This window comes from Haemorhous mexicanus, chromosome 1, assembly GCF_027477595.1.
Source record: "Haemorhous mexicanus isolate bHaeMex1 chromosome 1, bHaeMex1.pri, whole genome shotgun sequence".
NCBI classification, from domain to species: Eukaryota; Metazoa; Chordata; class Aves; order Passeriformes; family Fringillidae; genus Haemorhous; species Haemorhous mexicanus.
Genome location: NC_082341.1, coordinates 10323219 through 10338870, shown reverse-complemented (window position 1 = coordinate 10338870; position 15652 = coordinate 10323219). Strand labels below are relative to the sequence as shown.

At 40.1% G+C, this 15652-nt stretch overlaps 1 protein-coding gene across 5 annotated transcripts in view; it reads left to right on the top strand.

Annotated features, from left to right (window-relative positions):
* The window catches only part of DIP2C (disco interacting protein 2 homolog C), a 308808-nt gene extending 293665 nt beyond the window's left edge, over positions 1-15143 (top strand). For all 5 annotated transcript variants that reach the window (XM_059839896.1, XM_059839887.1, XM_059839905.1 and 2 more), the window contains 5 exons: positions 2681-2738; positions 3701-3775; positions 4707-4881; positions 6696-6819; positions 11650-15143. In XM_059839896.1, coding sequence (XP_059695879.1) covers positions 2681-2738; positions 3701-3775; positions 4707-4881; positions 6696-6819; positions 11650-11902 — 685 coding nt within the window. In that variant the 3' untranslated portion in view covers positions 11903-15143. The remainder of the gene's footprint in view (positions 1-2680; positions 2739-3700; positions 3776-4706; positions 4882-6695; positions 6820-11649) is intronic.
* Positions 15144-15652: the final 509 nt, after the last annotated feature.

The following is a 15652-nucleotide window of genomic DNA, read 5'->3' as shown; positions in this document are numbered from 1 at the left end:
CCAGTAGTCACACCACTGACCATCGAATCTCTTGCTTTATTATTTGTGATTTTTGCTTGGCCTGTAGTTCAGCAACACTTCATGGAGGCAGGTCTCAATGACAGGGAGGGAGCAAAGGCCACCAGAATCTCTGGGCAGCTGGACAGTTGTGACATACACTTGTCCTGCCCAGAAGGTTTTCCCTACTGTTATCCAAACAGAATTCTCTTTAAACCTATCTTAAATTACATAAAGTGCTTCCTGACCTTTGTTACACCATCACTCTTAACAGTGCTTGTGGCTGAGGTTTTCTCAATTGTCTTTTTTCCAAGACTTTCTCAATTTCACAAAGGCTTGTAAATAATAGGTAAAATAACTTTGTTAAAGGAGGTACCAGGTGGGTGAGATGATGACTGTTTCTTCCAGGAGCAGCTACCTGTGTGCAAATACCTACTGAAGGATTGGAGATGTCAGGTTTTTGGAAGAACTCAGTTAAAGCCATTCTCTGTTTCTAGACTGATATGGATTGTACAGAGCAAAGATATATATATACAAAGGCAGAAATGCATAGGCATTAGTAGCAACTGGCTTTTGCAATATTTGATTTCCTTTCAACATATACAGAGTTATTTTTAAACCCTTGCCTAAAACTCCTCAATATTTATGATTTGGCTGCCAGTTGTGTGGTTGTGTGCCATTTGGTTGCCATTTGCTGCCACAAGTGTGGCTGATGTATTTTTTGTAGAACAGCATAAATTTAGCCTTGCACACACATTCTAGAGGCTCCCATGGCCTGGCTTTCTGCTGCCCTGTGCCTGCCTGTGTCCCTGCATGGACAAATGGATGCTGTGGCTTCCCTGCTTTTGCCATCAATCCAGTGGTGGCTCTGCTGCTTTTCAGCTCAGCAGGAAATGCCAAAAACACAGACATGAGTGACACATGTACCACAGGAGTGTAAGCAAGGGCAGTATAACATCAGTGTGACACACAGAGCAGGTAATTGGTGCTTTTGGCCTGGCCTGGGACTTTAGGGGCAGTTGAACAAGTGTTGGAAAGTGATTCCTGTTACACACCTTGTAGGTCAGGCTGCGGCTGCCCAACTGTGCCTGCTCCAGGCAGTACCCCTTGTAGGGCACTTCACATCATTTTCCTCTCAACCCAACTTGGAAAAAGGTCTGAAATTCCTGAGTGTTTGGGTTGTATCTTTCTGTTAGTGAGAGGAGCTGTTCACACTGGTGTGCAATATCTCAGGGCTTAGCCCTGCCCCATTCATCAAGGTTGAGAGACTTCCCAGAACTGCAGATAAAACACTATTCACTACTCCTGCCTTGACCTCAACAGTCTCACCTTTTATAGAAGACTCGTGGAGCAAAGAAATAGGGGAAAGAAAAAAATAAAAAGAGAGAAAGATCTTTTTCCATCTCTTTTCTGCTTAGGGTCTGAACTTGCCAAAGCTTTGTTCTCCAAAGGGACCTCTAGCTGAGGTCTCTCTGTGTCTCAACCTTCCTTTTCCAAACTGAGCACTGCCATGCTCTGTCTATAAAAAGACCTCAAAACAGTCCAAAAAAGATCTATTGTGACTGCTGCTAATAGACTCAGGTTTATGCTCAGCTTAATGGGATCCAGGTCTCCACCCATCTGCTCCTGTCTGTGTTCTTGTCTTCTGATATTTCATCTCTAGCTTTTACTTGGTTGGCTTTTAGGCATCTTGTATTGTGGGGTTTTGTCTTTCTGATGCCCCGAGCTGGGGGGAGGAAAGAGGTAAGAACAGCTCTTCAGACACAAGTCCAGATTTAGCTTGGTTAAGTGGATTATGGATTTTGTTCAAAAGTAGGAAGTTTAAGGTTTCCATGGTTGTTAGAACTTTTAAGTTATTTAGGATACAGGAATAACTAGATGTTACCAAATTTTCTTTGCCATGTACTGGCTGAAATAATCAGATGTTTTAGAGCTTGGGAGTATCTTTCATTCTAACCTGCTGGGTATTTTTCTAAGGTTAAATGAGAAATTTCCTTCCAGACCATGATACCACTGAAGGAGAGATGGCATTCCAGTTCACTTAGTGGGGAAATAACTTATCTAAAAAAGGAAGAGAGGACCAGAAAGTCAGACTCTGAGAATGGATCTGATCTCAGCAGTAATAACATTTTCCATTAAATTGTTTTTTTAAATATTAAAATGTGTATCAACCACTGTCCATTGAAAATAATTAAAAGATTGCAAAGGCAGATTTGAAGCTGAGGCCAGGTTATGAGCTATTTTGATATGATTTTGATTTTAGCTGTCAGCTACTTGTGGAATGTGGTTGCTCACCCAGCTCACATGCTCTTGTGTCTGTGCCCTGGCTTTTATGGCGTTCTTGTGGGAAATCAATATTTTAGATCCCTCTTGTCATGAATAAATCTGTGCGTGGAATTCCATTTACAAAAGTCTATCAAAAACAAATAGAAGGCACCAACTACATTTGAAGAATTTATTATTTAAGAAAAAGTTCACACACATCTTTTTTTCATTATTTTCCCTCCGTAAGTTTTGACTAATATTACATCTTGGGTCTGATTATGTTCCACATAACAGGATATAAGCTTCAGCTCTTCCAAAAGTAACATTAAACTTTGCAACCATTAACCATTCCTTTTAGAAACAAATGTTAATGAAAAGCAAATAAACACAGCCGTGTATTATACATATTATTTTACAGAGTTCGTTTAGTAGAAAGAGGATCTCCACATAGTTTGCCTCTCATGGAGTCTGGAAAAGTAAGTACTGAAAGAAGATTTAAGTGTAACTTTTATGGTCTTATTTTCAGTAAATATCCATTTCTGTTCATTTTTGCATGATTGTAGTACTGGGGAAGGCACTATTAGCTGTGCAGATTGATGTCCTTCCTTTACTATTGAGGTTACAGCATGATGGCAGTAACTGATGCATTACTGCTCTCTCAGAACCTGTACCTTGCTCTTTTATCAGAAATCAATTCCTCCTTTTATGCAAAAAGAAGGTTTTTCATCCCCTATATGTCATTTTTGAGGCAGCTGACAAACGGTGCAGGCAGTGCCATGGATGTAGAACCCACCTGCAGTGAGAGCTGGCCAACACTGTGCTCACTGCTCACCCCCAGAGGGACTGTCCCTGCTGGGGCATGGCTCTGGGGACAGGGTGAGGACAGAGGGGCAGGCTCTGGTGCTCTGGGTGCTCATCTAAAGCTTTTTGTCCATGGCTTTGCAGACATTCATGGTCAGAGGGTGCTCCCTTTTCTAGTCTAGGGCTCAGCATCCACCTCTGTAGTTGCTGAATGTCCATTACATGAGGACTTTGGCTGGTCGTTTTCTGGGAGATTGCATGATGCCTCTGGCTTTCTCCTTGTTTTAGGCCAAAGGTTCATTGGGGTTTTTCCTATCCTGTTATGTATTCTCATAGAGACAGGGGCCATTTGGTCAGACTTTTGCTCTGCAGGTGAACATTTGATTTCTGAGGAGGTTATTTGATGGAACAGCATTCACAAAGAGAAGCAGTTTTGTAATATTCCCCAATTATCTCAGAATTTATCATATCTGTGGACTATTTTATATTTCTTGCACCATAAGTCTACTTTAACTTTTTAAGGATTGTTAAGGATTTCTTGTAGTTTGTAATGAAGGTTCTCTGGGGACAAAGCATCAGCATATAATTGCATAAGGTGCTACCTGCTTTCTTACTGCCTCATGTTTTCTTTCAATAGATCCTCCCAGGAGTACGTATCATTATTGCTAATCCAGAAACAAAGGGACCCTTAGGAGATTCTCATCTTGGTGAGGTGAGTCATGAGAACCTGAACTTTGTATGCCCTGGACTGAATTCCAGAGACAAAGCTATTGTTGTGCACGCTAATGATTTCCTATCACACATCTTATCAAATGCCCAGTTAAGAAAATAGTGAAATCTGCTGATCATTATAAAGTGTGGATCGTGATATTTGTGTCATTATTAAAATTGTTAATAAATTGTTTCCAAATAGTAATACCTCAAGTTAAAAAAAATGAAAAAAATCTGTTTTCCCAACTGTATTTTATACTTGGTGCTTTGCTAATTCTGATGGAAGCTTATGTGAAAAGTAAGTTTATAGATTAGTCTAATTTCAGCTAGATGGTTTTCTTGTACTGTTCTCCATAATCATTGTGCTTCACTGCACTGAAGTACTCTCATTAGCTGAGTTGAGCAAGACTATATGTTTTTCGAATTTATTTTCTGTTTCTAGAGTGAGAAAATAAATTATGTTATTTTCAAGCAGTTAAAAATCTAGTTAACAAAATGAAGAACATGTTTGATCATAATTAAAAGCACAGTCTGATTTGTGAGTTTCTGTAAGAGTTCATTAATTTGAAATTGTAAAAACTTCCATGATGCTTTGAGTCCGATGGAATGAATCCTTCTCCATAGGTGAAGGTCCCTGGCCTCACCCTTTAAAATAATCTGTCTGCTGTTCATGAAGGATGCTCTGCTGGGGTAAATACACTGAACCAGGAGTGAGGAATGTGGCATGGCTCAGAGCTGCCCTGCAACTTCAACAAAAGTAGATTGGGGTCTCTGTGCTAGAACTGGGTCAGTTATGGGTTCAGAAACATTGTTAAAAGATATTTTTAGTATTATCTAGTTATGACTCAAAATATTTGCATCAAGTATGTTCAATAATGCTTCATTCTCAAAAGCTACTTTAATTAATACCAGTATAATTGCTTTTAACTTAGATATGGGTTCACAGCACTCACAATGCCAGTGGGTATTTTACCATCTATGGAGATGAATCTTTGCAATCAGATCATTTTAACTCAAGACTCAGCTTTGGAGACACACAGACTATTTGGGCAAGGACTGGTTATCTGGGGTTCCTGAGGAGAACAGAACTCACAGATGCAAATGGAGGTAAGAGGTTTCTCACCATCTAGGTCTACACAAATAATTTGAATTATTTGGAGGGTGACACTGCCCCTCTGGCCCTGTGGTACCTAACATGCTCCATCTGTGAAGCCTGTAAAACTGCAAAGAAACCCTTAATTAAAATAATCAGAAAATAAATCAGAGGGCAAGATTTCGCTACTGAAATAGTTGCTTTTCCTTTGTTGTACCTCAGGTACTCTAAATCCCCTCCACCAGTGACCTTTTGGCACTGTTAATACACCCAGTGCTTCAGCTGGAAAAATATGAAATACAGCTGAAACTGCCATCATTTGCTTTGGCAGCTGTGTCCCTAGGAATACCTTTGTGCAGGTGGAAAAAGCCTGGTGGGAGTCTGAGCCCTGTCCCTCCTGTGACCACCAGCTCTGTTATAAACCTAATCACAGGATCTGTCCATTCCTCAGATTTTCCTGTCTTCACCCCAGAGGGCTGGGTTCTGAAATGTAGCACAAGCAGTAGCCTGCAAGAGAAGCTATAGGGTGTGGGGGCTTCTGTCAGGAAGGTACAGGACTCCCCTACTTGTTTGAGTGATGTTCCTTGTCTCCTGTGCACATGTAAGTGCACCAGTGCTGCCAGGCACACAAAGGCTGTGCTTGGCAAAATGGTATTTTTCTGTGATTTTGAGGAGCACAGTGCCATGAGTGGCTGTGGCTGAGCTGGCCAGGGGAGGCTGTTGGCCAAGTAGGGTTTCCAGCAATGCTGTGAACACCTCCAGGAGTGATCCCAGGGCCAGTAGAAGAGCTGCTATTCCGCCAAGAAAGAATTCATCAAATCTGAAAACATTTTAGTATTCCCTGTGGATTAGGCCTGGTGCCATGTCCTTATCATGGCACCTTCTGAAAGATTTACTTTGGGTTGCACAGGCTTATTTCATTTCATGATAGCCCAACACTGAGAAAATTCAGGATTCTCTGAGGATATTGCAACTTAAGCAGTCAAATGGTTTAGGTATTCTCCTAGTAAAGAGTTGCTTCATTCTCCTACTTTTAGCTCCTGGTGCAGAAAGTTCACAGCCCCTTTATTAGGTAGACCTCATATTGTCATTACAATACCACCACACAACTATCCAAATTCATGCAAAAAGAGTCAGTTATCTGCTTTTAGGTCTGTTGGCAAATTTTTTTTTATGACTGGCATGTAATTGGTTTTTTTCAGCATAGTATCTTTTAAAAAGTGTCATTTCAGCTTCATTTATTTCTTCAGTCAGGAAGGTAAAAAATAGGGGCTATAAAAGTGTTATGCTTAAGTTACCTGAATAAGCAATTTACAATCTAGCTATAGCATGTTTTTAGTTTATTGATCAACACCTTTGTAATAGATTAAAGGCACTTGTAGTGACCATCTGAAAGCAATTGGAAGAACATCAGATACACTGATGGATCAAATCTATTTGGATCAAATCTATTCTTTCTCTTTGAAAAAACAGAGAGAAACAAGGAACCTATTGTCTATTCAGAGTGCCTTAAACAAAAAGAATGTGTTCTGCATCCACCTGGGAGAAAATCAGGAATTCTGCCACTGTCTTTGGATAAAGATTTCTGCTTTGTCTTTTTCAAATGGGAATAGTGTTTCTGCCTTCCTTTCTTCTGTTTTTTGCTCTGCATTGCATTTCAGTAATGCAAAATGCTCATTGGTTCAGAAATCACTTCGGGGTTTCAGAAATTCGAGGATAATTTATGTTATACTTATTTCACTTAATACTTAATGTGAACATTTCTATAATTTAATGTACTGGGGAATAGAATCTTTCTCATTTTTTTTGTTTTATCCCTTCCCTGCAGAACGCCACGATGCACTTTATGTGGTGGGTGCATTGGATGAAGCCATGGAGCTGCGAGGGATGAGGTACCACCCGATCGATATCGAAACCTCTGTCATTAGAGCACACAAGAGCATCACAGAATGGTAAGGCTTACATAACACCAGGGCCCTTGGAAACAGCTGAAATATCTATAATGTCTGGGCTTTTTCCTTGGATATTGCAATTGATCCAGGAAATGGCCTTTGGGATGGTCACAGGATTTATAACCCAGCTGCAAATGTGTCCTTAGGATGAAACTCTTCACAAACAGATTTAATCAGAAAGGACTGATTTCAGATAAATTTGTTCAGTATATTTCTTTTTTCTTTTTTTAAGGAGTAAGCAAGCAAACATTTCAAACAAATGAACACACTAATAAATTGTATTACTGAGCACACTGTTATTTTTGAATTGGTTATTAATAAATGAAGCAGTGATCAAATCAAGGGGTCACAATGGAAATTGAAGCAGTAAATCAATGAGTTAATACTAATGTTGTCTTAATCAATGTATCATCCTCAGATATACACAGCAGGAAATCATTTCTTGAGGCTGACATGAGCACAAATTGCTTTTCATTATTCTTGCATCAGAAGACTCAGTCAGGTAGTTGTTTTGTTTTGCTACAACCACAGGTCAGCTATTCACCTTTCAACCAAAATGAATCTGCTGCAATAGCCAGAGCAATTTAGTGCATTTTTCTTTTCAGTCCTGGTTGCAGAGGTGTGGCCTGGAGCAGGAAGCTTAATAATGAATGAAGCACAGAAGCTGACCTGGTCTTTAGTAAAAGACTTTGCTTTTTTCTTAAATATCAGTTAAAATGAATACAATTAGTTGCTTGGCTGACTGTAATTGAGGTTTTGCCTTATTGCCTCCTCCCCTGAGCATCATCACTGCTGGAATGGTCTTGTGCCAGACAGGCATTACACAGGGAACTGGGTTCTGTGCCTTCATACAGAACAGCATGAACACTTCATGAATGTCATGAAATTCCCCTTGAAAATGTGTCAGATCAGTACCAGCAGTGGATGGAAACTTTTCAGAGCAAACTGTTTAAGGACTGCTCTATTATAAGATGGCCATAGATTGATGAATTGCTGTGTTCAGCAGTATCTGTTTGTCAGAGGGTTGTGTCCCCTCAAATTACAAGCTCACAGGCAGTGAATAAAGTAGCCATATCACACTGCAGAAATTGCAGGGTTTCAGTACCAAAAAAATGCTTAAATTATATTCCTGCTTTCAAGATTGCTGAGAGCACTTTGAGGATCCTTTTTGTTCCACAACCATGGAAATCCTGAGTGAAAAAGTGGCAACTGGAAAAGGGTTGGGGGTAAGCTGGAACAACCAGAGAAAAATGCCACTGAATTTCTGCAAGAAGTACAGGCAGATAATTCTCAGTACCTTAACTCTTCCCAGTAGTTGGGTGATGGTGTACAAGGCACAGGAGTGAGAATTCAGAAAACACTCTGTAATGTTGCTACCCTTTGCCCAATGGCCAATATTTAAGGCCAATATTTCAGGGTTGCTTCTCCTTCAAAAAGAGAGATTGATGCTGAATTAGATATATCTCAGATGTGGTCCCTGCAGAAAAGGGACACACAGTTATTCAGAGTGACAACATCTGGTTTGCTCACAATTCCCAGCCTTTTCCTAACCAATGCTCTGCCAAATAACCATCATGGAATTTTCATTCACAGTCCTCGTCCTGACTGCCCTTGACTTTTCTCACATAACTTTTTCATCTTCTCTTAGAGACCCTTCTTTTGTCTTTGTGAAACACCTCTTGACAAAATAATGGCCAGCTTTTTTTTTTAATTATTTATAATTTGTATATCCCTTTCTGTGGACAGGGGCATGAGCCTCTTTTCTTGTTTCAGTTGCAATGCCCCAGTAAGGATTTAACTGCATCAATTCCTGTTGCACACAGAAGGTGCTGGGTATGTCCAGTTGATGGGTTGTAAAAACACCCTCAGAGAAACACAGCTCATTCTGTAACGCTGTACACCACTGAGGGACTTGGGGATTTGTTGACTGACATGTGATCCTGCTGGGCAGCTTCTGTCATTGAGGATCAGATCTGAAAGGTCATTTTAAATTATTCTTGTCTTTTAAGGAATTTTAGCACAAAATCAACAACCTCTGACTCTGGACCTCCTGCGTCTTAAGACATAACAAGTGAAAGAGTGGCACAGTCTGGTTTTATTGTGATGTGTACACACACTGTGCATTGTGAAAGTGTTTCTAATACCGCAAAATGTGGTATGTGCTTTAATGTATGTGTTTTAATTAAAGCACGTGGTTGACTCATTTAAATGTCAAAGTCTCAAGAGAGGAACAGAACAGAGCTTCCTGGAATTTGCTTAGAAGTGGTTTATATACACAAAGCTACACAAGGTATTTGGAGAAGAAAACAATTAAGAGCTTCTTTCCCTAGAGGTGTTTTGACAACTTCCTTGTTTTTCCTGTAGCATGTGGTGATGTGGAAGCAGCAGGAGGGGCCATTCCCAGCTCAGTACATTGACTGTATGGCATCTATTGGGTGTGACTTGATTATTGTTACTTGGTTATTTCTTAAGGAAAGGGCAGCCTTCCTGGTCCCTAGCTTTTTGGTTTGACTTTTTTAGTTCATCAGGGCTAGAAAGTTGATGTATGCATAAGAGAGACACACTGGCTAATGTATCTTCATCTCAACCAGTAAGAACATAAAGAGCAATATTTCCTTTTACTTCCAGTGATCACCAGCGAGTTAGAACCATGACATATGAAACGAGTTTTAAATTAAATTGAAGCCTCTTGGGAGTGTCACTGATTTCAGGACTGAATAGAAGCTTCATGAAAGTTTTGGGAATCAGTTTCCTGAATTCAGACTAATTTATTCTAAACCATGTTTGAGGGACCTGCTCCTGAATCTGGCAATTAATTGCTCTCCCAAGTAACAGGCTAGCAATAGTTTTCAGGCATGGTTTTAAATGCTAACTTACACTTCAATGAAACCTCTCCAGGTTTTTTGTTAAAATATATATAATGCTAATTTAGATGTTTGTACAGCAATCAATAAAAATTTCAGGACCTCTCTGGAGATGGTCACCTGTGCAGATTGATACTTCATTTTGTTAATATTCAGCATCAATCACAACTTACTAGAATGTCTGTGAAAACATAATTACAAATGAAAATTTATTTCACAGCAGTACTAAGTTAAAAGGGGCCTTCTCATCCTTGCTTTGGCTGCTCATTAGTTCTCCAGATCAATAAGCACATAAGAATTCAATCAAACAGTATTTTGGCAGCATCTGAATTTTTTTTATAAGAGTTAAGTACTTTTCTCCTAAAATCCATTCTGTCAAGCACCAACACAGAGCACGTTTTCATAGCTAATTTTTGGGCAAAGTAAGATATGTTTCCACAGTACATGGATTTTCAGAGCTGTCTTAGGAGGCTAAAACAGTGCACTTCTGTCTCAATCAAGCATTGACCTTAGGGTAAGAAGCTCTTTTTGAAGATGTCTTATGTACATAATATATTCTGACTTTCAGATGCTTATGCATGCTCAGGACAGTTCTGGGAAATTATCCCCTGATTTTTTGAGGTAAAGGCAAGTAAAGTACAGGGCTTGATGTATGGCATACATGTGTAGAATATTATTATTTATTCTGTGGAATAAGCTAGAGGAAGAAGTGTCTTAAACACCTGCAAGGAAGAATGAGATTGCTCTTTGTGGCTCAGGTGTGTTGACCTCCCATGAGATGCAAGAGTCTTTGGAGACTCTGGAGATGTGAGGAGGAGGTTGGAGGGAAGCTGTAAAACTGCTCTGGGTAGAAGCATACACCAGACTTTGATAGCCTCCCAGAACCATATTTGGAAGAATAAATGCATTATCCTTATTATCCTTAGCCAGAAATGGTCCCAGGTGCTGACCTCCCATGAGATGCAAGAGTCTTTGGAGACTCTGGAGATGTGAGGAGGAGGATGGAGGGAAGCTGTAAAACTGCTCTGGGTAGAAGCATACACCAGACTTTGATAGCCTCCCAGAACCATATTTGGAAGAATAAATGCATTATCCTTATTATCCTTAGCCAGAAATGGTCCCAGGTAGCAGAACCCAAAATTTACCTGCTTTGGCTCGAGGGCTTAACCAAAACTTAGGGGTCTTTCAAAGTTCTTTTAGCAAAGAGGGGATACTGGAGATAATGGTGTTCCCTTGATGGTCTCAACTGTTAATCAGGAATGTTAAAACTCCTGTCCCCTTAAACCCAACAGAAATAAAACAGCCAAAATAAAACAGATGGAGACACAGCCTTATTTCTGTGGAAACCAATTGGTCCAGAAGAATTTTTGTGCTGAGCTCTGACCTGCCTGGACAGCAGCCAGCCAGTCCCAAAGGCACGTAGCCGTGTTTGCCAAGCAGGCACTGGGAGGATGCCCCTCCCTGGGCACCCCTGTGCCATGTGCCTTCCCAGGGCTCCACACCCTTCACTGGCAGGAGCTATCCCACTGACCTTCATCTCAGACTATGCTCCTGCTGTTCTTCTTGGTGCCTCCTCTCTTAAACTCCTGGTTTTTTTGGGCTGCTCTTCAAAAAACCCCAGAGGAGGCACCTGCACACACACATCGCTCCATGAACACAGCAGAGCTGTGGCACTTTCCTGGCTTCAGAGGGAACCACGTGCTGTCTTACTGCCTCCTTCCAGGACAGGCAAGTTTCTGTAAGGTTCAGCCTAATGCTAAAAATTGCAACACTATTATAGAGAGAGCTCAGGGGCTCTTCTGCCCTGCCTGCAGTGTGTTCTCTCTTGCTGTGTACACTTTGTCCTGAGCACGTGGAAAGAGCCCCAGGAGCTCCAACGAAAGGTAACCAAGGTGCAAGGAAAGGGATAAAAAAGGAAATGGGTGAAAAAACCCCATAACTAATATTATTTTTTCTTTTGTTCCAGTGCGGTGTTTACCTGGACAAATTTGTTGGTCGTTGTAGTTGAGCTGGATGGATCTGAGCAAGAAGCTTTGGACCTTGTTCCTTTGGTCACCAACGTGGTCCTGGAGGAACACTATCTGATTGTAGGGGTGGTGGTGGTTGTGGACATTGGTGTAATTCCTATCAACTCCCGTGGAGAGAAACAACGTATGCACCTACGAGATGGATTTTTGGCAGACCAGCTAGATCCCATCTATGTGGCCTACAACATGTAGTCTTGTACCTTAAAGCTTCCATAGACTTTACTATAGATGTATAAAATTTTTTTGTGTCCACTAAAAAAGTGTGCAGATAAGATACTGACACTCATCAGAATGGAACTGTTTCTATTACGATTTTTCAAAGCAGTCACGATTGGCAGGAAATATAATGTGAAATGTTTTCTTTTACCACTAAATTTTAGAAAAGAAGGACTATGGGGTAAGGCCCTTCAGTGTTGGAAAAGCCCATTTTAAACTTTTTTTTTTTTTTTGCTTATTGGACAATACTGCTTTTTGAGTAAATGTGGCTTTGTATTTTACATTAAGTAAGCTGAAGTAGATTTTTTTTTTTATTCTGCCCTCCAAATGGATTCTTTTAAAACAATTTGCATACTAATACAAATAGTTGTTTCCTTCATTTGTTTTGATATGTCATAAAAGGCTGATGAATACAGATCCATTACTAACTTAAGCCATTTTAGATCCCACATCTTAGGAAAATACATAGTGGTACGAGGAGAAAACCCAAAGTAGCACCTTTCAATTAGAAATCTTGCAGCTTTCTGTCAGAGATGCTGAAAGCCCAAGGGCCAAAGAGCCTTTGCTGTTAGCGTTAGAATGGAAGAAATTTATAAATAAGGTGTATTTCGGCAATGAGCTTGCAAATATCTTTGTACTAAACTAAAAAGATAAAATAAGTTAACTACTTCTTCTGTAATTATGTACAAAACCTTTAATTTATTTTGATCTCTTTAGAAGTATAAAAGAGAAGAAACATTCAAGAATATTAAACTCTTGAAATGTTTGCTAATATAAAAACAAAGTGTTGTATTATCTTGAGTGGATAGTATCACATCAAATATATATATATGAAATATAAATTCACTAATGACAAAAGATTTTAAAGTTTAAAATGCAGTACTTGTCACTTGCATGGTGTCTCCCACTGTAGATAATCAAATGTTACTCACAAATTTTTTGGAAAAAGAAAAAAAGCAATCCTGGATTGCTAAGTATCCCTGTCAAAAAGAATCCTCTAGATACCAGCAAGTGGAATTATTGCTGCCTTTAAGGCAGTGAATGAATTTAAGACTAAAAATGCACTACGATAATTTTCTTTTCTTTGCCATGGAGGCAACAATAAATATTCGTGCTGGCATGTGCATACACTTGTTAGACTTAGAAAAGGCAGGTTGAGGAATAGCACTGTTGTCTAGCTGCAGAACTTTGTTGCACAATTTTTTTCATTGTTTTAGTTGGTGTTTTTACTGCTATAAGGAAAAGTTTTGGGGTTTTTTGCACAGAGTTATCAATTTGCCTCTCAGCTAGGACACGTAGCTCGGTGGCCAACGCTTCCAGTTTACATTTACAGGAAACGATTGTTCCGGTGGTCTTTAATTTATTCCTTAACGGAGAGGAGCCAACAGTCACTCCCACCCCTGGCACGGATCGTGCATCTGCTAACCAGTCCCTAAAGCATTACACCATCAGAGGAGCCCATCTGCCTGGCTAAGGAGCCGAGGAGTCCCGTGGTCTCCGGCCTGAGGCCGTCACGGGAGAAGAGTAGGAAAACATGCATCACAGCTGCCTTCATTTTACTACCTTTGGAGAAAAGAGGGGTTTGATTCCCCAGTTCTGTTGTCTTCCCTGCCCCCCAGGCCCCCTTTTTTAAACCCTTCCCCTTCCTTCATGTGGTTGTAACTGAATTGACCTGTTTGTGATCGAGAGTGGGATTTACCAGCTGCAGTCCAAGAATGCTTTTCTTATTTGTCCCAAATGACGTTCATGTGCTGGCTCTCATTACCGGATATGCATGACTAAGATTGTTGCAGGGCAAATGTTATCATGTTTATATCACGTATAAGGGAGTCTCAATGCTGGGTGTTAAAAATCTTGTTAAAAGGTAGGGACGTTTTAGTCTGCATGTACAGTACAGAGCATCTCGCCACGTCAGACGCGTTTTTGTTCAGGCCATCTTTTCCGCCCTCACTGTCCTGTGAATAGCCCTATTCCTGCTCTGCAGACCAATCCCATCCTTTGTCAAATTCATTTTCTGCTCCCTAAAAAGAATAAAATCTGTTCTTAATGGCAAGTTGTTGTAAGGTTTCAGACAAGATGTTGATTGATTACAAACATAATTGCAGTGTGTGAACTAACTTGTGAAGTCCTGCTATCGCTGATCTCAGTACTGCAAAACAAATCTCGCTGTCGTTCAAAGCATCACTTTAACCTTCACGAAGCCAACTTTGCATTTGTAGAGAATAAAAGAACTGCAATGCAGTTGTGAAACGCAGTTAATAACAGCTCTCTTCTGCAACCTGTCATCTGTGGTTGTTAAATCCTGAGTTAAGAGAAATGATAAACTGAGTTTCTGGTTTTGTTGTGCAAGCAAAAGGAAGGAAACATTTTAAGCACCATCAGACTGAGCAATAAAGAAGGATTGTTCTGTATTAGAAACTGTACTGTAGATAAACCATTCATGAGAATGTATAAAATGTTTGTCTTGTGACCTTGTGCTTTTGGAGTCAGACAAAACCATGTAATCAACTCGATGCACATGCACAAAAAGAGAGGGTACACAATGAACATTTAAACACAAAACTAATCAAACAGGAGCAGATTCCTCATGGTGCTTGTTTATTATATATATTTAATCCTGCTTGACACTTTACCCAAGGGAAGACTGTCCCTTTTATCAGTTGAATGTTAGCAGCGTTATTTCATAGAGTGTGGTGACTGGTTAGAGAAATTCATGTAACTCAGCCAATCACAGATTCAAACAAAAATTTTTATGTGCAAAGGACAGCAACCTTCTTGTATGTTAAACCACCAGTACGCTTTGTACATCTGTGATAACGCCTGTTTTATATTCAAATGAACAAATAAAAGCTTTTATTTTTGTTGCTCTGAAAATATCAGTTTCTTAATTAGTCATCTAAAATGGAGCTTCCGAGAGCTATGGATGCTCAGTGGAGGAACATGGAGAGCTATACTGTAATTTTATTTTGTTTACCTCTCTTGTTGCATAATTTATTAGTACAAATCATTATACTTTTAACAATGTTTAAATACTGGTGTGGGCATTTATTGCTGAAAGACTTTCATATGGCAACAAATGTTTTTTGTGAAATGTTTTTTTAATTCTTTTTAATATATTCAAATATACTGTTCACATTTTTGCTGAAAGTGTAAAGATTATTGTAAGCTTGGTAACATTTTGTGAGAAGCAATAACAAGCATTAGTACTGTAAAACTCCTCAAATTTGTCACTTATCACTTTTGTTGCAAGGTCTTGCTACTGACATGCTGCCAGTCAGTCACCTAAGGAAGTTCCTGACCCAGGTTTTACAGCTCTGATGGAGCTTTCTGCCAGTGGAAGTTTATGGGTTACAGCTTGGTCCTGACCTGTGGGGCTAGAGCCTCCCTATTGGTTCAGCAGCCTTGGGCAATGGAAATGTGATCTGCTCCTTTCCATTGGCTTTTTCCAGAAAGACCTTGATTTCAGAGCTGGCTCCCAGCTGCTGAGTAGCAGCACTCCCAGAGAAGGGGTGTGGCCCCAGCTCTCATTTTCCAAATGCGATTTCGAAGGGTGAAATTCTCGGTCCTCGTGTCTCTGGAGTCCTACCTGGGAAATTCAGGGTGTAAAATCCCATCTCTGATGGCTCAGATTTCAGGTTGCTTATCACAAGAGGTAGGTGCAGTTTTGTGGACCCACAATTACCCTGAGCAGAGAAAGAGATTCCAAAAATCGTGGGAAGGAGAAAG